The following is a 23,487-nucleotide window of genomic DNA, read 5'->3' on the forward strand; positions in this document are numbered from 1 at the left end:
TTTCAACCAGCTCCAGATGCTCGGTCAAGCCGTAGCCATATTCTGACCTTTAGTCCAGTTTTAAAGGTTATCAAATTTTCACCAAATGAGATTAGTTAACACAGTGTTATTAATGTTAAGAAGTTATAAAAACATTGTGCAGCAAAACATCATTCTATCCAGAGCCATGGATGTATATTCTGGATCTTGGATCCAGATACTACAAAGGACAAATAGCTATTTTTTGGGGGTTTTGGTTTTACTGACAGAGAGATGATCAAATGATTGTGGAACTTCATTGCATTTTTACAACAAATCAATTGTGTTTACATTAACAACTGATTACCACATAGAGTTGCTTCAAGCAGAAGGGATGAGGAAACTGTGAGTTTACTGTCTATAAGGTTCTAAGAAATTACTAACAATCTATAATGAAGCTCATCTACATGGTCAAGATCTTCTCCAGAAACTATAAGTTCTTGAGTATTTTAATCTGTTAACTGGCCGCTCCAAAATCACCAAAACTGCCTGAAAAAGCATACCCAAATTAAATCAGCTCCTGTTCCTGAACTCTTTGGAGTACATGCCAAAGCTCGGTCTCTTTGTGAAGACAAGCTATATTTTTCATTTTTGCAATCAAAAATGCTGTAACTGTAATGAGTATGTAGCTATTAAGTTTGGAACACACAAAAATTAGGCAATTTTTGTCTCGCCTAGGTTTTTCCTGTTTGTTTTTATGTAACTACACACTGAGTGTAGAAGGTATCGACTGGAAAATATAATGAAGCTGCAGAATGAAGTCTTTTCAACAGGTATTTCAAATTTTACCAAGATAGCACAAAAACTACTACTATTGTTTTGTAAAGGTTTTTGTGTGTTGATGTCCAGGCGTGGTCTCACATGTGCCATTTGGAGACAAATACAGGCTTAACATTTTCTTTTTACAAATTAGGGCAACCTCTGATTTATGTCTATAATTATAATTAATTTGTACTATCAGTAAATTTGTGTATATCAGAGGATTCCTCAGGGTAATATCTTTGATTAGAGCCCTCATTGATGACTGTATATTGAAGCATTGAGGAGTTACAGCCATTTGAAGTTTGCATATCAAAGGCTGGCTGTGAGACCACAGTTTGGCCTTGATGGGCCTTTTTAATAAAAATATAACTCAACTACACACAGTATAAATCAGGAGCAGAACTCCATGCATGTAAAGCCCAATGACAGACACTGGCATTTGTTGATCTCACTGCAGCTGCTGTCATTACAGTACAGGTGTGTGCGGTCACAGACCTCTTTAGGGGGTGGTGCCTTCTAATTCATAACAGTTTGGCCTTGATGGGCATTTTTAATAAAACTATAACCTAACTACACAGAGCATAAATCAAATTCCTGGCTCAAATCAAACAAAAGTCCATCCAACAAAACAAACAAGCTTGGGGATGGAATTCCTTCTTTTCTCGAGCTACAGTGTTCAGTTTTAAGCCTGGGGCTTTTAGTAGCAACCACAACACACGCTGCTTTTGGTAGCCATTCTGGGGGTAGGCCATCTCCAATAACTACTTTGGTGAAGTCAGCTCCCCATGATGTCACAACTGAAACATATCACTGCCACTCTCCCAAATAATCATCAGTAACAAAATTGGTCATATTTGAACAGTTTGAGAAAGAGCAGGAGCAGAACTCCACTCCACTGACAGATACCGGCATTTGCTGATCTCACTGCAATTGCCATCATTACAGTATACGTGTGTGAGGTCACAGACCTGATTAGGTGCTGATGCCTTCTGATTCACAACAGGTTCAATTAACCCATCTTCCCTGAGCCTCCATTCTCTACCCACTGGGTCCCAGAGAAGAGGCTTGGGCAGGTGGTTGTGACATTTTACAATGAGGTGTGAATGTGAAGGTGCAAGGTGTACTGCATGACCTGGATGACTGAGAATCTACACAGACATGTAACATCAGCCTTTTGTCAGCCTCTTCCTGGTTACTGTAAAGTTCTGTCAAACAGTCAGTACTTGACTTGCTAATCTTTCTGACCTCTTCAACATTTTCAAAGCCACCTGCCAAGATGACAGAGTTCCCTAACAAGATTTTCTTTGGACCAAAACTGATGATGTAGCTGCCGATAAAGCTACGTACAGCAGCTTTGTTCCCACTGATCCTCGCTTGGCCTGTGATAATGTGTGTTGCCTGCTGGTTTGAATGGCAGCAAGTAACCATTGAAAGAGTACATTAGCAACATTAATCGAGAGGGCAAGAGTCAGGGTGAAGTACCGTATTTTTCGGGCTATAAGGCGCACTTAAAATCCTTAAATTTCCTCAAAAATCGGCAGTGCGCCTTATAATCTGGTGCGCCTTATGTGTGAATTCTTCTTGTGCTTACTGACCTTGAACCATTTTTTTGTGGTACACTGCGCTCAAAAATATGTCGAAATGTTTTAGTGTGACTTTGGTAAGGGACGTTTAATAAATATCGAAATATTCCAGAGCGTACAAAGCGTACAACAGGGGGGTACGCTTTTCAAATAGTTGAGCGCTGCCATCTGACCACCGATGGCCGAGGCATCCACACCACTGCACCATTGTGTGGTCTGCAGCGGTATTTCCTCCGGTCTGGCAGATCAGTTCAAAGGCCTCATTGAATTCTCTAAAACAGTCCATCATCGATTCACAAAATGACTCTGCTGACGATATTAGACAGGAACAAGCTGTGAGTGCAGTGCAGCAGGTGTGGAAAGCAGCCGAAGCCGCCGGAGATAAATTCAAAAAGAAGTGGAAACATTGTTCCAAAAATAGAAACCGTATGTAGTAAACCGCAGAAAACTATGATGGATTTTATTCTACATGTTCCTGGCCTATTTTCATCTATGCTGTCCCGGATATTTGTGCGTAATCTAGCGATCAGCGGCCGGCGCTGTTGCCAACTTTTGTGCAACAAAACTCGCTGTTGGCTGTCTCAAAAGTTACCCTTTTATTAACAATTAAATGGTTGCTGTGTGCCGCAACCAAAACAAAACAGTAACAATGAGACTGACTCGGATAATGACGAGAGGGAACCCGGCATGCTTGATGCCAAAATCGCCCAACTGTTCAGCTCAGACACTGAAGATGAAGAATTTAAAATGTGAGGGTATTTTTTTGTATTTCTTACAACTGAACAATATTCTGAGTTATTGTGAATGAGTTCAATAAAGTTCGACTTACCTGACGCTTTTGCTTCGGTCTACATATGTTTTTATCATGCACCTTATAACCCGGTGCGCCTTATGTGTGAAAATAGACCCGTTCACTGATAGTGCGCCTTATGGTTTGAAAAATACGGTAATTGGGTTCACATTATGAAAGGGAGCACACACAAGAAGGTTGACAACAAGATATGTGACTACAGAATATGCGTATGCCATGAAAGAGCTTTGTGACACTGGCCCCCCAAAAAACACCAGGAGCATGGAGCATCCAGAATGGAGAGAGATGAGAAAGATATACAGAAGATAATGGAAGCTGTGGAGCAGAAGCAGAAACCCTTTGACCTTGATAGCATTCCTGAGGAACTAATAAACATCGCAAGTGGACAGGTTGCATCTGAGAATATTGCAAAACAGCTCTTAAAATTCCTACAAGTTGGTGCAAACCAGGATGCGTCTGGGAACCTGAGAAAAGACAGCAGTGTGCAACCTTCAAAGATATGAAAAAAAAACATCTGGAGTCAGTGTATCTAAACAGGTTCACATGGACTCATATGTACTCTTTCAAAGGTTACTTGCTGCCTCCAAACAAAGAGATGTGTTCATGGAGACTGTGATGTCTCATGAGCTTGCAGCTGTCCCACCTTCTTTGTTTTATGATGATGGAAACATGAGGAAGATGACAAAGCTGGCCATTCCAAGAAACTGGAGTCTGTCATTGAAAAGAGATAGCAACTTCATAATGTTGATGAACCGTCAGCATATATCAGCGATGGCATGGCTCTTCTACAGAGTCTCCATGATTCATTCAGACATTTAATGATCTCAGAGAACATGTTTGGAAAAAGATCACAATGTTAATGGGAAAGGAAGACATGAGCTTCCTCTCCCATTAACATTGTTTTAGTATTTGATAGATATGACCGTCAACACTCAGTGAAAGATCTTGAAAAGCAAAGAAGAGGCACCACTCAAACCAGCAGGCAACACATGTTATCACAGGCCAGACAAGAGTTCCAAACTACAAGAAATATCTGAGGAACAGTGGGAACAATCTTGGCAGGTGGCTTTGAAAATGGTAAAGTCAGGAGGATTAGCAAGTCAGGTATTGACTGTTTGACAGAACTTTACAGTGACCAGGAAGAGGCTGACACAAGGCTGGTGTTACATGCAGTACACCTTGCACCTTCACATTCAGACGTCATTGTAAAATGTGATCATACAGATGTGCTGGTTTTGCTTGTGTACTATTCAATTTGTATGGCCAAAAGAACAGGGAGGATGGATGTCTCTGCACTAACCTGGATGCCCTGCGGTACATACTAGCATCTACCACAGATTCATCAGCAGCTAATTTACCCCCGGCTGAGGATGACTTCTCACAACACGTGCAGAGAGCTTTATACCAAGCAGCAGTGTGGTGTCACAACCACTTGCCCAAGCCTCTTCTCTGGGACCCAGTGGGTAGAGGACGAAGGCTCAGACAAGACAGGTTCACTGAGCCTGTTATGAATCAGAAGGCACCAGTAAGGACTGTAAGGACCTTACTGTAAGGATGGCAACTGCAGTGAGATCAGCAAATGCAGTGGGCTTTACATGCATGGAGTTCTGCTCCTGATTTATACTGTGCGTAGTTAAATTATAGCTTTATTAAAAAGGCCCATCAAAGCCAAACTGTTATAGTCTCTTGTGGTTTCCTGTCCTACTCACTCATCTCTGGTGATTTGACAGTATAGTCGAGTATATTGCTATGAAATGCAGTATATTCTTTCATTTGGGACAGATCACACATTTTTAAATGATTATGAATGGTATATTTACATATTTGGTATTGCTGGATTCAGCATAACCTCACCTTTCCAACAAGCCATTATATGCTTTTCTATGACAAACCTTGGCAAAGCAATTACAAAGTAAAAGAAAACATTTTGCACGGTGGTGCAGTGGTTAGCACTGCTGCCTCACAGTTAGAATACCATCTGGAAGGCCTGGGATCGATTCCACCTTGGCCCAGGCCTCTCCCTCTCTCTGTGTGGAGTTTGCATGTTCTCCCCGTGCTCGCATGGGTTTCCTCCGGGTACTCCGGTTTCCTCCCACATTCCAAAGACATGCACTTACTGGGGTTAGGTTAATTGGCTACACTAAATTGCCCATAGGTGTGAATGAGAGCATGAATGTGAGTGTGAAAGGTTGTTTGTCTCTCTGTGTTGGCCCTGCGACAGGCTGGCAACCTGTTCAGGGTGTACCCTGCCTCTCGCCCTATGACAGCTGGGATAGGCTCCAGCCCCCCCGCGACCCTGAACAGGATGAGCGGAAGCGAATGGATTTTTTTTTCCATGTTCGCCTATTTTAGGTATGTGTTCCAAGGTCTATATCTGCCCCATACTTTAAGATATTCCCTTTTTTTTTTTTTTTTTTTTTTCTCTTCCTGCTCTTGTCGGAGACGGTCTCTCTCCCTGCCCTCCCCATCTCTCCTGCTTACTGCTTGCTGTGAGAGCGTCTCTCACACACTGTCCGAATAAGAATAAGATTGAAAGCAACATGGATCTGGCAAACTGGTCCTTCACCATCATTGATCGAATTTTTTCCACTATGAGATCGGGGAAAGGGGAGCCTGCGTGTCCGAGTGGAACAGACCCGGTTGGATACGTCATCGATTCTTGGAGCTCATGGAGACCTGTGTGCTTCTCGGCCCTTGAGGTGGAAGACGTGGAAGACGCCTACATATTCGGCCTTTTGGTAGCGGTATCTTTTCTGTTTGGGCTCGGAGGATACCTGATTTACCGCGAAATAAAGAAAATCTGGGCGGCAGTTCGACATCTGCAGAGGCTGCCGACCCAGGTGGACGGCCTGTCCAGAGCCGTACAGACTCAGACTCAAAGCCTGTTGGACCTGAGCCATAAAGTTAACGTGCTCGCAGGCGAGAGGGGTTAGATCTGGAGATAAGGTTCGGTTCTGCACAGGGAGGACGGTAACTAATGAATTTGGAATATTGGATTTACTGAATGGTTCCCCAGTGAGACTGAAGGCTGTTGGAAAAAAACAAGCAGCCTGTTCCAAAACAACATCCGCATTATCAGGAATTCGGCTCCCCTGCCGGCCTTGGGCTGGAAATCATATCTCTCCAGGACTATGTGTGACGGTCGCTCTTCCCCCCACTCCACTTTGTGATTTGTGAAGCTGGATCTGGTGTACCACGGCCGCTGATGAACTTCCATCACTATCAGCGAACTGTTTTGGCTAGGAGCTGGCATCTGGGCTCCACAATGCCCCCACCCTCTCGTCTCCGTCTGCATCCCCTCCTGACCTGACCTCACCCACCATACTGCTATCCTGGCTTTAAATGTGCAAATATGCTTCGCTACGGTGGTTTTTTTGGACCCTGGTATGGTGCTCATTTTGAGCACTGTACCAGATGACTTTTTTTTAACCTACCTACCCTATGATGTGTGTTGTTTTCCTTTTCTGGGAACTGTAAAGGTAGCGCTGCAAGTCGGCTGCATAACCTCAGGACACCTGTCCCCCAGTGTTGTGTTTGTTGTATTCTTTTTTTTTTTTTTTTAGCCTGTCATGTCTGGTAGTTTTCGCACTCCGAATATGATCTGAATACGCTGGTGTACCAAACATATTTGCTTTTCCAAGAATAGCTCTTTAAGTTTTACAATAGGCTACTCTTGTTAGCATGTATTTAGTTTGTATTTTAATTAGGGGTGGGACTCGATTAAAAAAATTAATCGAATTAATTACAAGCTTTGTAATTAATTAATCGAAATTAATCGCATTTTAATCGCATTTCAATATTTGACATGATAAATATTAATTTAAGTTTAGTTGATGAATGAATCAATATACATAAGCTTAAACTTCAAAATTTTGTTTATTTTCCCACCAGTCTGCTACACAGACCAACAAAGGGTGGAAGTGCTCCTGTGATAAGCAAACTCCTAAAATTAAAGGTAAGCATCATAACTGGATAGTTTTATTCAACATTAATGTCTCACTTAATATAGTTGAAAATTAATCATTAGCTCAGCTGTATTCCTTGATGTTGAAATGTGTTATGCTTGTTTTAACAGCTTATTTTGAATCAAAGACTTAAAATTAAACCACAAAAAGGAGAAAAAGTTCGTTCTCCGTTTAACCAGCTGCTTTTACACAGCTGTGCTTCACACTCACAGTTGCTAGGCGACATGAGCTACGCAGAGGTGACGGCAGGTGATATGAAGGCTAACCGCTCACTTCCAGCCTTTGCAGTCTTCGTGGGCTACGAAAGACGTGGGCGGGTCCTTCGCAGGATGCGGCCCCTAATTTGGACATTGTGCGTCGATATAATCTGTACGCCGGGAACTCGCGCACTGAGAAACGTTCCACGGTGCAAAGTGCGATTAAAATGCGTTAAATTTTTTAAGGCGTTAATTTCCCCGTAATTAATTAATCGAAATTAACGCGTTAAAGTCCCACCCCTAATTTTAATTTTATTTTATTTATTTATACCAGGCGTGACAGGCAGAAAGGAAAGGGTATGAAAAGAAGTGAGAAAGAAAAACAAAAACAAAACAAAGGTGAGAAAAGAATAATCAAAGAATGATATCCACATATCTACACATGCACATACATACGCATACTGCTGTTGCTTGCAAGTAATGTGTGTATGTGCCTCTGTCATGGAACGTACTCGCCAATGGAAGCAAGTAACTGCAATCATGCCCCCCGTGATCTAGAGGCGAACGGGAAAGGACCCAGGGGACGCGGCCTATCCACAGCCCACCAGGACATCAGAAGACAAGAGGCCACACATCCCGATGGCAACTGCGCACACACCCCAGAGGAGGAAGGAGGGAAACCCCAGACGGACCCCCCCACGGCCAAACAGCAAGAGTCCAGACAGCCAGAGGCAATGAGCAGCCAACCCCCACCGCAGGCCGGCATCCCCCGCACGAGCCGCGAATGCAGCCCCAAGGCCCCAGGCGCCCGAGAACCGCCCGACACCCAGCAGAGCCCCCCCCCCCACGCCAAAGAGGCCAGAGCCACCCCCAGGCCACAACCGCCAAGGGAGCGGGTCAAGAACCACGCCAAGACATCTGGCCGCGAACCCCGGGACCCACGGGCACCCGACACTCCAGGGGCAGCAGTGGCAACCAGCAGGAAGCGATAGGGAGTGATAGGGAGGGGTGAGTCCCACCCTCCGCAACCATGTCCCACATGTGTTTGTTGTATTCTTGATGGGTGCTCTGTTAATTGCAATTTCCAATGTGTGAACCTGTTCACCCACATGGCAATAAACTTTTCATTCATTCATTCATTCATTCATCCATCCAGTTTTTTCTAGTGGGTAAAGCAAAATCCTGACTACACATGTCTATTCTGAAAGTTCTCAGGCCTTGTTTTATTAATCTATGTCAGTTTTTGTAGGTTAACCCCCATACGGACAGGCTGTACTTGAGTTCTTTTTTTATATAACAGTATCTATCAATTTAACCATCTTGGCAGTAAAAAAATTTTGGCCAAGAATCCATTTCATATAGGGGAGGCCTTAGAGATGAGGAAAAACATGGTTGGGTTTAGTTCTACCTCCAGTAGAGGTATCTCACATACTAAAGCACTTTTTGGCACTTTGTCACTAGGCTATAATTGTAGTCACAAGAATGTACATGTGTATATATTTCAAATTGATCTTTGTGGTTTTAAAATTTTTTGTGTTTTAGTTTTAATTTATTTTATTAGTTTTATTGTTTCTATAAACGGATGCTGTAAAAACAGAAATTTCCCTCTGGGATCAATAAAGTATTCTGAAAGTATTCCGATCAGTTCATATCACAGATAAAAGGACACAAAGTGCGTACTTGTCGTCTTGCTCGTAATCGCTCTCTGTGTTTACCTCTGTGCTGCACACAGATACTGAAGTAGTTTTGTTTGGACCGTGAAATGTTTGCAGCACAACGTGTTGTCCAACATTTGTGCCCTTCGGCTTCTGTGTCCAGACAAGGACCCGCCCACACTGATAAGTAAAGGATCAGTTCACAAAGCGCGGTGGAAATGCAGGCTTCTTAAGCGTTTCATCTGTTCACTGAAACCAACACAAGCACTGGCACGAGCACCGGGACCTCGGCAGTGGAAACATAGTACATGTGAATCCTGGATTACACTCCAGTCAGTGGACTCAAAGCAGTCCCTGAGAGTCTCCTCTGCTTCATGAGACCACTTCCTCAAGGGACGCATTGTCACAGGTTGTACTTGGACACGTGGTTTATACTGAGGCTCTAGGTAGATGAGATTGCGGTCAGATTTTACCAGTGGTGGCAGAGGGATGGCGGTGTATACATCACTTACACTGGCATACAGGAGATCTATTCTGTTTTTCCTGGTGGAACAGTTAACATCCTGATGAAAAGCAGACAGTGTTGAAGCCAGGGTAGAGTGGTTGAAATATTCTGATAAAACAACAAATGCCTTTAGGTGCTGCGTTTGTAGCCTGGCGATGGACATGTGTGTGATGTCACACGCACTCTCCACATCCGCTCACAGAGGAACGTAAATACAAAAGCTGCATTTCCATAAGTAACTACTCATCGAGGGTCGACTCGCCACGGTTGCGTTGTGATTCCACTGCAATTGAGGACCACCTCAGTGTAGGTGGAGTCGATATAGCAGCGTGGGCAGCAGTTCCTTGACTTCATTTGTATGCAGCTCAAAACACAACACAACAATGGATGAGATAGAGGCAAGCTAACATAGCTAATTCCAATTTAATATCATCATCGTGCATAAGTCTCCCGTGAAATGTTTTAATGGATGAAGGTTATTATTAAGTATAACCCTATACCACCGAACACGTCATAATCAACTCAGAGTACTTCAAAAGTGCCGCTGTTCGTGGACTTCTGGCAACAATTACTGTAATAACACCACAGTAATACCCTATGCTGGTTGTGAAGTGCAGTTTCTCAGCTTTCAGAATCCATTTGAATTTTTTCAGATAGGCTAAACGGTCATGTTATTATGGTAATTTAAAGTTCCTTTGATCAGCTGTGTTAACCAGCTGTTCACAGCTTGTAGGGGCAGGTAACGGTGCATCAGCAGTGATTGCACAGTAGTATAGGGTTAAAATATGTAACCTGTGTGTGTGTGTGTGTGTTTCAGATGGCTCTCATGTTGCAAAACCGTCGCTGCAAAATGTCGGTCTGGGCATTCAACCTGTGCTTTGTGTGCCTCCAGTTTCTTGCTGTCAGGTTTTAAAAATGGCACAATTGATTCTGGTGAAGGAGTCGCTCTCATGACTCCGCTAGTGACCACACTCCCTGGCCAATCAGTGTCCTGCTGTTCTTGTGCGTCAGATTTTCAGATCACCTTGGATTGCTTGGAACCCCGGCTGAGTGAGTACGAAAAAAGTCCCTGGTACCAGGCACTAATGGAAACACCTTCAAACAATGCAGGGTCGAGTGGAGTCATAAAACAATGAATCCCTCTAGATGCTGCGTTTGTAGCCTAGCGATGGACATGTGTATGATGTCGCATGCAGTTTCCGGATCCGCTCATGGAGGAACGTAAACACAAAGACCCTGGGCATGTAATAGGGTCGTAGACTCACCGCCACCAGTTCAGTATTCTGGCAGCAGATCCTCTCCTTCACTGTCACATGCCCGGGGTTACACCATCTGATGTTAAACAGCACAAGTCCTCTTCCTCTGCTCTTGCCACTCTGCTTAGCTTCCCTGTTGGCTCTTACAGTAGTGAATTCAGGAATGTTTACATTAGCATCGGGAATGTTGTCCGATAGCCAGATCTCTGTCAGACAAATCAGACTGTTTCTCTCTAGATCCTTTAGTGTTTTACTAACGCAGCGAGCTCGTCAGTTTTGTTGACCAAAGAGTTCACATTCCCCATCACTACTGCGGGAACAGATGGCTTGTATCTCCTGTGTTTCTCCATTAGCTTAGCCTTCAGCTTGGCCCCTACTCAGTGGCCCCTGAAGGGCCACTTCAGTTCACGTGGATATGTGGGTAGTCATGTTTTAGGAGGGTTAATACACTTGGCCAGATTTCTAGAAATGAGAGCTGCTCCATCTAAAGTGGGATGGATGCTATCTCTCCTAGCAAGACCAGGTTTTCCTAGAAACATTCCCAATTATCTATAAACCTCACCTCGTTTTTTGGGACACCCCTCAGACAGCCAGCAATTCAAGGACAACATCCGGCTAAACAAGTCGCTCCTGGTCCGAATGGGGAGGGGCCCAGAGAAAACTAAAGAGTCCAACATTGTTTCTGCAAAGTTACACACGATTCAATATTCAATTTAGTGACCTCCAATTGGCGTAACAAGGGCGTCATTACTGCCGACGTAAATTATGATCTAACCAAACGTTTAGTATTAGCCAGCAGTTTCAAATTTCCTTGAATGTCGCCCGCTCTGGCCCCTCAGCATCTGCTGACCCCACTCTATGATTTTAAGTGGCCTACCACTTCATGACTGAGTCCCAATCACTTCTACTTTATAATACCCCTAACAGTTGGCTGTGCAATATTTAGTAGCGAGGAAATGTTGTTCCTGGTCTTGCTGCACAGGTGGCATCCTATCACGGTACCACGCTGGAATTCACTGAGCTCCTGAGAGTGAACCATTCTTTCACAAATGTTTGTTGAAGCAGTCTGCATGCCTAGGTGCTTGGTTTATACATCTGTGGCCATGGATGCGATTAGAACACCAGAATTCAATGATCTGGATGGGTGAGTGAATACTTTTGGCAATATATATATGCGCAACGCTATCTTGGATCTACGACTGGGTACTGCATGATAGTAAAGCCTGGTCCTATTTAAATTATTTACATCCTTTTTGACATGATACTTAGACAAGTATCCTTTGCAAGTCACAAAATTAATAATAAGTAAAAAGAAAAAATATATATATATATATTCTCTGTATGCAGGTGGTGATATCTCCTGAGATGTGAGGTAAAGATGAGCAATTAAAAACATATATAGCTGTGTCACTTGTTTAACAGGTAATGTAACCACAGTGGCAAATTTCTCTACACCAGCCAAGTATTACTAACCACAAATGTTACACTGACCTTGTTAATAACTCATGAAATCATCTTTCTAGATCAGTGGCTCCCAAAGTCAAGAGTGCTGCTCCCCACTTTAAAAAAAAAAAAAGAAAATCTCATGGGGCCCCCTCCCTCAGAAATCCAATAACACCAGCCTGTAAAATTTGTCTTTACACTCATAAAAAATAAAAGAGAAAGCTATGTATTTCCTTGAAAATTTGATTAAAAAAAAAAAACACAAGTAACACAGGCTGTTGGCTATAAATTGCTAATACTGGACAGTCATATGTAAAGTGCTAATGCCAATATGTGAAAACATATACATATATGCATACTTTTGAGTAATTTCAAAGTGAATTTCTGTTATTACTGCAGCCCCCACTTTGGGAACCACTGTTCTAGATTCGTTTTCATTAACCACTACATATGTCTCACATCTCACTGCTGTCCTCAAATGCATTCCCTCTCTAGTGTTATTTCCCAGTTGAATAGCTGCTCTCATTATTTGATGTCCTCTTATTTTCCAGTGGGGTGATAAAATATCTTGTGAATATGTAAGCACATTTCAGGGGTCACCTTTGAGTTGCCATAGAATTTACTTGCTGAAATGTAAGACAGAAATGATAACTTACTGTTCAGAGGTGAGCTTGTTGTTTCTTTTCCACGCACTGTTAAAAGAGTAAATATAAGACATTTAATTAATCCAGAGACTATCTGACATCAAGAAGAACTTTTTCAAATGTTCATGATTGAGTTTCAACCAGCTCCTGATGCTCGGTCAAGCTGTAGCCATATTCTGACCTTTAGTCCAGTTTTAAAGGTTATCAGAGGGTGAAGTTTAAGCATTCAACCCTGGGACACAAGAGACTATGAAGCAGTTGATTATTGCTGCTATTGTCACAAAGTATATATAGTGTTGCATTACATTACATACACCATGTAAGAAAGTGTAGATGTACCTTAAGTTTTCCCACATATGCACAGGTTCAGCCCTGCTACCACCAGAAATAGAATCAAATTCTATGGGAAACACTGAACAGTCTTGTGTTATAGAAGGCCATAGTCTACACCAATCAAAATGGATGCCATAACTAAGTTTACTAGCTCTATCTCACACTGTTCGGATTAAAAGATTGATACAATCCTAATGTGTACACATTTCAAGTCTAACATATATTTCCAATAGTAGGTTAAAAAAGTTTATTTGAAAAATTAATAAGACTAGAAAAGCACTATATGCCAGTTTATCTGCCATTACCATAGCACACTTAATTTTGCATGCTGCCATTTATCACCTTTGAAGAAGTTTTGTACATTTAAGGTTAAAATATAGTATGATATGGGATGATATTAGCATGAGTGTACTTACCAATGAGCTTAATAGAACAATTGACGTCTTTGTCACCTTCCCTAACAAAGCACTGGTATGTCCCGTTATGAGACTGAGAAACCAACAATTGCAGGGAACAATTCCCTGTTGATAGTTCCTGTTCAAAGACTGAAGTTTTGTCTTTGTAGTCCTTTCCCTGTTGTTCAAGAACATCTCCTCCTTTTCTGTATACATGAACTTCAGTCTCATTTTTCATCCACTCGATCACTTTGAGACTGATTTGAGGGTCTGTGGCGCAAGAAAGAATCACTCTCTCACCAATTCCTGCTTCCAATTTTTCTGGACACTTTAAGTGGATTTGTGCTGAGAAGAGAGAAGAAAAAAAAAATCACTTGGACCACTTTAATAAGCCTTAATGAAGTAAAAAGCAAAATACATACTAAGGACAGTTATTAAAACATGATCCTCATAATGGAATCATAAACTCTGCCAGCCTTCATATTAGGGCTGAAACTATCAATTATTTTAGTAATCGAGTATTCTATCAATTATTCCACAGTTCCTCTGTATATTTGAACTTTTACTGGTTTATACTGAGGCTCTAGGTAGATGAGATTGCGGTCAGATTTTACCAGTGGTGGCAGAGGGATGGCGGTGTATACATCACTTACACTGGCATACAGGAGATCTATTCTGTTTTTCCTGGTGGAACAGTTAACATCCTGATGAAAAGCAGACAGTGTTGAAGCCAGGGTAGAGTGGTTGAAATATTCTGATAAAACAACAAATGCCTTTAGGTGCTGCGTTTGTAGCCTGGCGATGGACATGTGTGTGATGTCACACGCACTCTCCACATCCGCTCACAGAGGAACGTAAATACAAAAGCTGCATTTCCATAAGTAACTACTCATCGAGGGTCGACTCGCCACGGTTGCGTTGTGATTCCACTGCAATTGAGGACCACCTCAGTGTAGGTGGAGTCGATATAGCAGCGTGGGCAGCAGTTCCTTGACTTCATTTGTATGCAGCTCAAAACACAACACAACAATGGATGAGATAGAGGCAAGCTAACATAGCTACCGTATTTTCCGGAGTATAAGTCGCACTTTTTTTCATAGTTTGGCTGGGGGTGCGACCTATACTCCGGAGCGACGTATATGTGACATTTATAACACATGAACCAAAATACTCCAGCCACTTGACATCTCCGTGAACTGCAGCTTTAAGGCAGTCTTGCGTAACCTGTGGGCGCAGTGGATGATGGATGGAGAGCACAGCTTAACGGCAACTGGGAGAATGCGCCACCCAAATTTCCTGGAAGTCATTGGATGGATCAAGAAAACATGGGCTTCAGTGACAAACCATCCTGTTGGGATTCAGAAAGGCTGGAATAATTGGAACTGCAGCTGACGACGAGTCTGACGAAAGCGACACAGAAGAGGAAGCGGCGCTTCGTCTACGGAGTGTACGGAATTGTTTAGAAGTGACACCGAGGATGAAGAATTCAATGGATTGATGGTTTGGTTAACTTGTTAGTATGTTCTTTATGCTATGGTTATCTGAATAACTTAATGTTACGTTAACATACTGTAGCGATTCTCTTAGTTAGAGAGCGTGTTGATGTTGTGGGATTTCGGACTGTTCGGGAGGTTCGTGAAGGCAGCATGGAGAGAGAGAAAAAGACCGAGAGCTTGCCTGTGTGTGTGTTGCTGTTCCGCTGTTGTTGTTGTGGTTGGCGTGGCTGTGGCCTACAGCAGCCGTTTTTCTGTTAATAAAGACGACCTTTGTTGTGAATATCGCCGACTTTGGAAGTGTGTTTACAACGTAACAATACCGAACACGTGTTCGTTGTGCGTCATGTAGCTGAATGTGCTACGTTAGCATAACGTAGGTGTAACCGTGTTCGTCCTGTTCTTTAATCCATTATTATTTTAAATTGCCGTTCAAGATGGAATTTGTGCTCTGAGTCTCGGATTCTATCAACCCCCCCCCCCCCAAAAAAAAGTGCGACTTATAGTCCAGTGCGACCTATATATGTTTTTTTCTTCTTTATTATGCATTTTTTGGCTGGTGCGACCTATACTCCGGAGCGACGTATAGTCCGAAAAATACGGTAATTCCAATTTAATATCATCATCGTGCATAAGTCTCCCGTGAAATGTTTTAATGGATGAAGGTTATTATTAAGTATAACCCTATACCACCGAACACGTCATAATCAACTCAGAGTACTTCAAAAGTGCCGCTGTTCGTGGACTTCTGGCAACAATTACTGTAATAACACCACAGTAATACCCTATGCTGGTTGTGAAGTGCAGTTTCTCAGCTTTCAGAATCCATTTGAATTTTTTCAGATAGGCTAAACGGTCATGTTATTATGGTAATTTAAAGTTCCTTTGATCAGCTGTGTTAACCAGCTGTTCACAGCTTGTAGGGGCAGGTAACGGTGCATCAGCAGTGATTGCACAGTAGTATAGGGTTAAAATATGTAACCTGTGTGTGTGTGTGTGTGTGTTTCAGATGGCTCTCATGTTGCAAAACCGTCGCTGCAAAATGTCGGTCTGGGCATTCAACCTGTGCTTTGTGTGCCTCCAGTTTCTTGCTGTCAGGTTTTAAAAATGGCACAATTGATTCTGGTGAAGGAGTCGCTCTCATGACTCCGCTAGTGACCACACTCCCTGGCCAATCAGTGTCCTGCTGTTCTTGTGCGTCAGATTTTCAGATCACCTTGGATTGCTTGGAACCCCGGCTGAGTGAGTACGAAAAAAGTCCCTGGTACCAGGCACTAATGGAAACACCTTCAAACAATGCAGGGTCGAGTGGAGTCATAAAACAATGAATCCCTCTAGATGCTGCGTTTGTAGCCTAGCGATGGACATGTGTATGATGTCGCATGCAGTTTCCGGATCCGCTCATGGAGGAACGTAAACACAAAGACCCTGGGCATGTAATAGGGTCGTAGACTCACCGCCACCAGTTCAGTATTCTGGCAGCAGATCCTCTCCTTCACTGTCACATGCCCGGGGTTACACCATCTGATGTTAAACAGCACAAGTCCTCTTCCTCTGCTCTTGCCACTCTGCTTAGCTTCCCTGTTGGCTCTTACAGTAGTGAATTCAGGAATGTTTACATTAGCATCGGGAATGTTGTCCGATAGCCAGATCTCTGTCAGACAAATCAGACTGTTTCTCTCTAGATCCTTTAGTGTTTTACTAACGCAGCGAGCTCGTCAGTTTTGTTGACCAAAGAGTTCACATTCCCCATCACTACTGCGGGAACAGATGGCTTGTATCTCCTGTGTTTCTCCATTAGCTTAGCCTTCAGCTTGGCCCCTACTCAGTGGCCCCTGAAGGGCCACTTCAGTTCACGTGGATATGTGGGTAGTCATGTTTTAGGAGGGTTAATACACTTGGCCAGATTTCTAGAAATGAGAGCTGCTCCATCTAAAGTGGGATGGATGCTATCTCTCCTAGCAAGACCAGGTTTTCCTAGAAACATTCCCAATTATCTATAAACCTCACCTCGTTTTTTGGGACACCCCTCAGACAGCCAGCAATTCAAGGACAACATGCGGCTAAACAAGTCGCTCCTGGTCCGAATGGGGAGGGGCCCAGAGAAAACTAAAGAGTCCAACATTGTTTCTGCAAAGTTACACACGATTCAATATTCAATTTAGTGACCTCCAATTGGCGTAACAAGGGCGTCATTACTGCCGACGTAAATTATGATCTAACCAAACGTTTAGTATTAGCCAGCAGTTTCAAATTTCCTTGAATGTCGCCCGCTCTGGCCCCTCAGCATCTGCTGACCCCACTCTATGATTTTAAGTGGCCTACCACTTCATGACTGAGTCCCAATCACTTCTACTTTATAATACCCCTAACAGTTGGCTGTGCAATATTTAGTAGCGAGGAAATGTTGTTCCTGGTCTTGCTGCACAGGTGGCATCCTATCATGGTACCACGCTGGAATTCACTGAGCTCCTGAGAGTGAACCATTCTTTCACAAATGTTTGTTGAAGCAGTCTGCATGCCTAGGTGCTTGGTTTATACATCTGTGGCCATGGATGCGATTAGAACACCAGAATTCAATGATCTGGATGGGTGAGTGAATACTTTTGGCAATATATATATGCGCAACGCTATCTTGGATCTACGACTGGGTACTGCATGATAGTAAAGCCTGGTCCTATTTAAATTTTTTACATCCTTTTTGACATGATACTTAGACAAGTATCCTTTGCAAGTCACAAAATTAATAATAAGTAAAAAGAAAAAATATATATATATATATTCTCTGTATGCAGGTGGTGATATCTCCTGAGATGTGAGGTAAAGATGAGCAATTAAAAACATATATAGCTGTGTCACTTGTTTAACAGGTAATGTAACCACAGTGGCAAATTTCTCTACACCAGCCAAGTATTACTAACCACAAATGTTACACTGACCTTGTTAATAACTCATGAAATCATCTTTCTAGATCAGTGGCTCCCAAAGTCAAGAGTGCTGCTCCCCACTTTAAAAAAAAAAAAAAGAAAATCTCATGGGGCCCCCTCCCTCAGAAATCCAATAACACCAGCCTGTAAAATTTGTCTTTACACTCATAAAAAATAAAAGAGAAAGCTATGTATTTCCTTGAAAATTTGATAAAAAAAAAAAAACACAAGTAACACAGGCTGTTGGCTATAAATTGCTAATACTGGACAGTCATATGTAAAGTGCTAATGCCAATATGTAAAAACATATACATATATGCATACTTTTGAGTAATTTCAAAGTGAATTTCTGTTATTACTGCAGCCCCCACTTTGGGAACCACTGTTCTAGATTCGTTTTCATTAACCACTACATATGTCTCACATCTCACTGCTGTCCTCAAATGCATTCCCTCTCTAGTGTTATTTCCCAGTTGAATAGCTGCTCTCATTATTTGATGTCCTCTTATTTTCCAGTGGGGTGATAAAATATCTTGTGAATATGTAAGCACATTTCAGGGGCCACCTTTGAGTTGCCATAGAATTTACTTGCTGAAATGTAAGACAGAAATGATAACTTACTGTTCAGAGGTGAGCTTGTTGTTTCTTTTCCACGCACTGTTAAAAGAGTAAATATAAGACATTTAATTAATCCAGAGACTATCTGACATCAAGAAGAACTTTTTCAAATGTTCATGATTGAGTTTCAACCAGCTCCTGATGCTCGGTCAAGCTGTAGCCATATTCTGACCTTTAGTCCAGTTTTAAAGGTTATCAGAGGGTGAAGTTTAAGCATTCAACCCTGGGACACAAGAGACTATGAAGCAGTTGATTATTGCTGCTATTGTCACAAAGTATATAGTGTTGCATTACATTACATACACCATGTAAGAAAGTGTAGATGTACCTTAAGTTTTCCCACATATGCACAGGTTCAGCCCTGCTACCACCAGAAATAGAATCAAATTCTATGGGAAACACTGAACAGTCTTGTGTTATAGAAGGCCATAGTCTACACCAATCAAAATGGATGCCATAACTAAGTTTACTAGCTCTATCTCACACTGTTCGGATTAAAAGATTGATACAATCCTAATGTGTACACATTTCAAGTCTAACATATATTTCCAATAGTAGGTTAAAAAAGTTTATTTGAAAAATTAATAAGACTAGAAAAGCACTATATGCCAGTTTATCTGCCATTACCATAGCACACTTAATTTTGCATGCTGCCATTTATCACCTTTGAAGAAGTTTTGTACATTTAAGGTTAAAATATAGTATGATATGGGATGATATTAGCATGAGTGTACTTACCAATGAGCTTAATAGAACAATTGACGTCTTTGTCACCTTCCCTAACAAAGCACTGGTATGTCCCGTTATGAGACTGAGAAACCAACAATTGCAGGGAACAATTCCCTGTTGATAGTTCCTGTTCAAAGACTGAAGTTTTGTCTTTGTAGTCCTTTCCCTGTTGTTCAAGATCATCTCCTCCTTTTCTGTATACATGAACTTCAGTCTCATTTTTCATCCACTCGATCACTTTGAGACTGATTTGAGGGTCTGTGGCGCAAGAAAGAATCACTCTCTCACCAATTCCTGCTTCCAATTTTTCTGGACACTTTAAGTGGATTTGTGCTGAGAAGAGAGAAGAAAAAAAAAAATCACTTGGACCACTTTAATAAGCCTTAATGAAGTAAAAAGCAAAATACATACTAAGGACAGTTATTAAAACATGATCCTCATAATGGAATCATAAACTCTGCCAGCCTTCATATTAGGGCTGAAACTATCAATTATTTTAGTAATCGAGTATTCTATCAATTATTCCACAGTTCCTCTGTATATTTGAACTTCCGTGATGCAGTTCTTCACTCCATCTGTGGTGGATGGAGCAGCTATAAAGTTCTCTTTTCTTCACTTGGTGATCAGGCGTTTGATGAAGGACCTCGAGCTGTGTCTCAGTTTTGATGGTGGTTACAGGAAAAAGTGCTGCTGCTTTGGATGTTAGAAAAACATCTCCTTTCCACTAAGTACTTTGAGGGGTTTAGCTGTGTCACAAAAAGGCTTAAGTAAACCCTCAGTATCAAGTTGTTTTTTGTTCCTTTCAGTGAGTGCTTTCTAGGGCTGCAACGATTCCTTGAGTAACTTGAATACCTCGTCAAAATATTCATACTTTAATCCCTGATTAGCAAATAAAATAGATCTGCAACAGAAGCGTATTTTGGAGGGTGCGTGTGAATACAAAGAATTACAGCATTAAAGATGTGTTTAATAAGTATTTGGTGGTGTTTGCAAAAAACAACTTGATTTCAGTTTTATATGGCTTTTTGAATATCTGCTTATGCAGCAGTGACTGTGGCCATATTTGTATGTCTAGGATACAACAATTTCAAATTCCTACAGTGACTGAACCAGCTCTGACAACATTTGGCTTCACTAGCTACCGGTTTTGGTTTTTTTTTTTTTTTTTTATACGGTATGGAGACACGTTGCCAATTCACTAAGCCTGGGCACAGAAGCTACATTTATTGCAAGTCCCATTACCACTAATGGATCTCGACAAGTAGCTAAACTGGGCTGAAACTAGCAACCAAAAAGAGGAACCAAGCCACGACTATGCTTCTATTAGCTAAGCTAAAGGCTAAGGTAACGCAATAAATTATTAGCGTGAGGCGACTCCTCGTGAGAGCGTCAGTCGGAACTCGTTTAGACAGACTGAAATCTCATTCTACAGTCCGTCAACCTAAGGAATCAATCGAGTTTACCTAGCGCATCCACCTGATGGACGTACAGCGGAAACAGGCTCAAACAGATCCTGAACAGGGCCATGGCTGATGGTTTGCAGAGCAGGGTTGAATGAAAATAAATGTTCACGAATAGAATTTGAGGGGAGCAGCACCACAGCCAAAAAAGGATGGCTACAAAATATGTCAAAATAGCTCCAGCGTGCTTATTCTCTCATGAACGACTGCCGCAAAGTCACTGGCTACAACCGGTAACTATCGTAACGGTCGTATCCGGTTCCGGTTGATGGTTCACTACTCGAAGTTTCATTCAGTACACTTGGGTGACATCTACTGGCAACAATTGTTGTTGCACAGCCAAATTATTAAGCACAGCAAATGTGACGCAGCTTTTAATGGGTTTAATAAGATTTGTCGCCAATTCTGGTATGTAGTAGTGTCACTGCAGCAGTTGGGGGCACGGATTTTAGATTGTATGTTTGCTCTATATAAGGAAGGCTTAAGGGGCACAGGTGTAGGGAATTAGAGCCAGGAGGAAGCCACACAGTTTTTCAGCCGGTTGGTTCTGAGGGTTATGAACCGTTTTAATCCTTTTTGCACTGTTTTTGGAGCCTACCTTTTTAATCATCATGCACTCATGTTTTGTAGCTGTTTTTTAAGCTTTAAATGGTAAGTAAATAAAATGGTAAAGCGTTGAAAGTATCAGACACCGCCATAGGTGGCAAAAGTACTGACATTCTGTACTTAAGTAAAATTACAAGTCCTTGTGTTAAAAATTACTCTGGTAAAAGTTGAAGTACTGGTTCAACTTCTTTACTTAAGTAAAAGTAAAAACGTACAGGCTCTGAAATGTACTCAAAGTAAGAAAGTAAAAGTAGGTCTTTGGAGGACGTTTCTACCTGCTATTTTTCTGTATGCTAACTGAACCTCATTGTATGTTATTGTAATTATATAAAAAAATAAATGAGAATAGAAATGTTATTCCAATCTAAATTTTAATCCTAATGAATGCAGGATTAAAATGTGACTGTGCCTCCACCTAAACACCAACATGAGGATACTCAGGGGTTACAGTGGGATTCAGAAGGTGGAGGAACCCTAAGATCAGCTGTAGTGGCTCTGCATGAGGAGAAGAATCACAGTTTTCTATTGTGAGCTGCAGTAAATGATGTTGGTGTGCAGGCTGTGATCAGCTGACCTGCTGCTGCTCTGAGGTTTTCTGCTCTGTGTGGATGAACTGAATTCACAAAGATGTAACTCAGTATTTCACAGCTATCTGAGCTGATCTCCATCCCCTACACTGACAGCATACAGGCTGTAGAAATGTTGGACTCAGTGAATGAATCTCAGCATCAGCAGCTTTGATTCAGACTCATCTCTGCTGCACTGATGTAACCTGTAACTCTGACCATGAATACAGCCTCTGTGCACCAACACAGATACTTTCATACAATCTTTGAATAACACAAGGTCAGCATACCTCAGTTTGTTTTTCAGTACTTACCTTTAAATCTAACCGTTCTTCTTCCTCTCCTGTCCACTTATATTTTTCTCTGAGTGAACTTCTCTCTCTTTTCTCTCCCTGAAATACAGCAGCTCTTTTTATAGCTAGCAGACACACTGTGTGACAAACTGCACACACTTTGTGTGTTTGCTGATATTTGTTGAACATTCAGAAACATTGCATTTCAAATTACCTGCAACAAGTTACTCCTTTTATGCTCGATCCTCTTCAGTAGCGCTAGCTAAGCTGTTTATGTCCCACGAGCATAACTTACGGACTCGGTCCGGCCCGCTGTAACCCCTGATTATAACGTTATAAATGATACATTAATCATATGGGTTTGCGTATTTAATCCCTTTGTACGTGATAAGCCCGGTGATGGAAGATACTCCAGTACGATTGTCTCTTATGTGTTATTATTCCTCCGTTTAGGCTCAGATCATTTGATGTTTGACGGGGAAGCAAACTTTTCTCAGATGTGTTAAACCTAAAGTAACGAGTCTGTTTTGAAAATTGCTGTATCTTTGATGGGTGTGTTCTTGAAGAAAAAACCTCGCTGACAAAGTCTTGATGCATATACCGAGTTAATTGCAAAAAACACAGTGTCAATACAGACAGTGTCAAAACAGACGCTTCTTCTATAGCTGTCTGGAAGAGCGAATTCCAATCGCCCTAACTCAGTTCAGAAAAGAGCACACAAAGGTTATATAGTGTTGGTCAACCCCCCACATTCCTAACTTTCCCATATATGGCTATAAGGGACAGCTTCAACCATCCCCATAGGCATAACCTATAGCTGGATGTATGGTCAGATCCTTATTTGGAAAGCAAGAGAGCCCAAAAGGGGCCCTTTGTGCATTCCTTTATGCTGATGTCAAACCTTTATGTTCATCCCAAGTTACCCTTTTTGGACAAAATCAATACAGGCCTTAAGGAAGAAACCATACATAGATAGAGTTTAACATAGCAGTACAAACACCACAAAATGTAAGAAGTAGAAAGTACAGATACTTGCGTAAAAATGTAGGGAGTAAAAGTAAAAAGTAGTCAGAAAAATAAATACTCAAGTAAAGATACCTGAAAAATGTACTTAAGTACAGTAATGAAGTATTTGTATTTTGTTACTTCCCACCTCTGGCGATGCCAAAGAGTACGAAGGGAAGCAGTATGAAGGCTTTATGTACACAAAACACGGCAACAGCGGAGG

At 41.9% G+C, this 23,487-nt stretch overlaps 1 protein-coding gene across 1 annotated transcript in view; it reads right to left on the reverse strand.

The window, feature by feature from the left end:
* The window catches only part of LOC115796977 (CD276 antigen homolog), a 33,127-nt gene extending 12,114 nt beyond the window's left edge, over window positions 1–21,013 (reverse strand). Inside the window, exons 1-5 of the mRNA XM_030753472.1 lie at window positions 20,798–21,013; window positions 19,344–19,667; window positions 18,609–18,644; window positions 13,589–13,912; window positions 12,852–12,887 (exon numbers count right to left, since the gene is read on the reverse strand). Coding sequence (XP_030609332.1) covers window positions 12,852–12,887; window positions 13,589–13,912; window positions 18,609–18,644; window positions 19,344–19,667; window positions 20,798–20,861 — 784 coding nt within the window. The 5' untranslated portion in view covers window positions 20,862–21,013. The remainder of the gene's footprint in view (window positions 1–12,851; window positions 12,888–13,588; window positions 13,913–18,608; window positions 18,645–19,343; window positions 19,668–20,797) is intronic.
* Window positions 21,014–23,487: the final 2,474 nt, after the last annotated feature.

Source organism: Archocentrus centrarchus, chromosome 18 (assembly GCF_007364275.1).
Source record: "Archocentrus centrarchus isolate MPI-CPG fArcCen1 chromosome 18, fArcCen1, whole genome shotgun sequence".
NCBI lineage: Eukaryota > Metazoa > Chordata > Actinopteri > Cichliformes > Cichlidae > Archocentrus > Archocentrus centrarchus.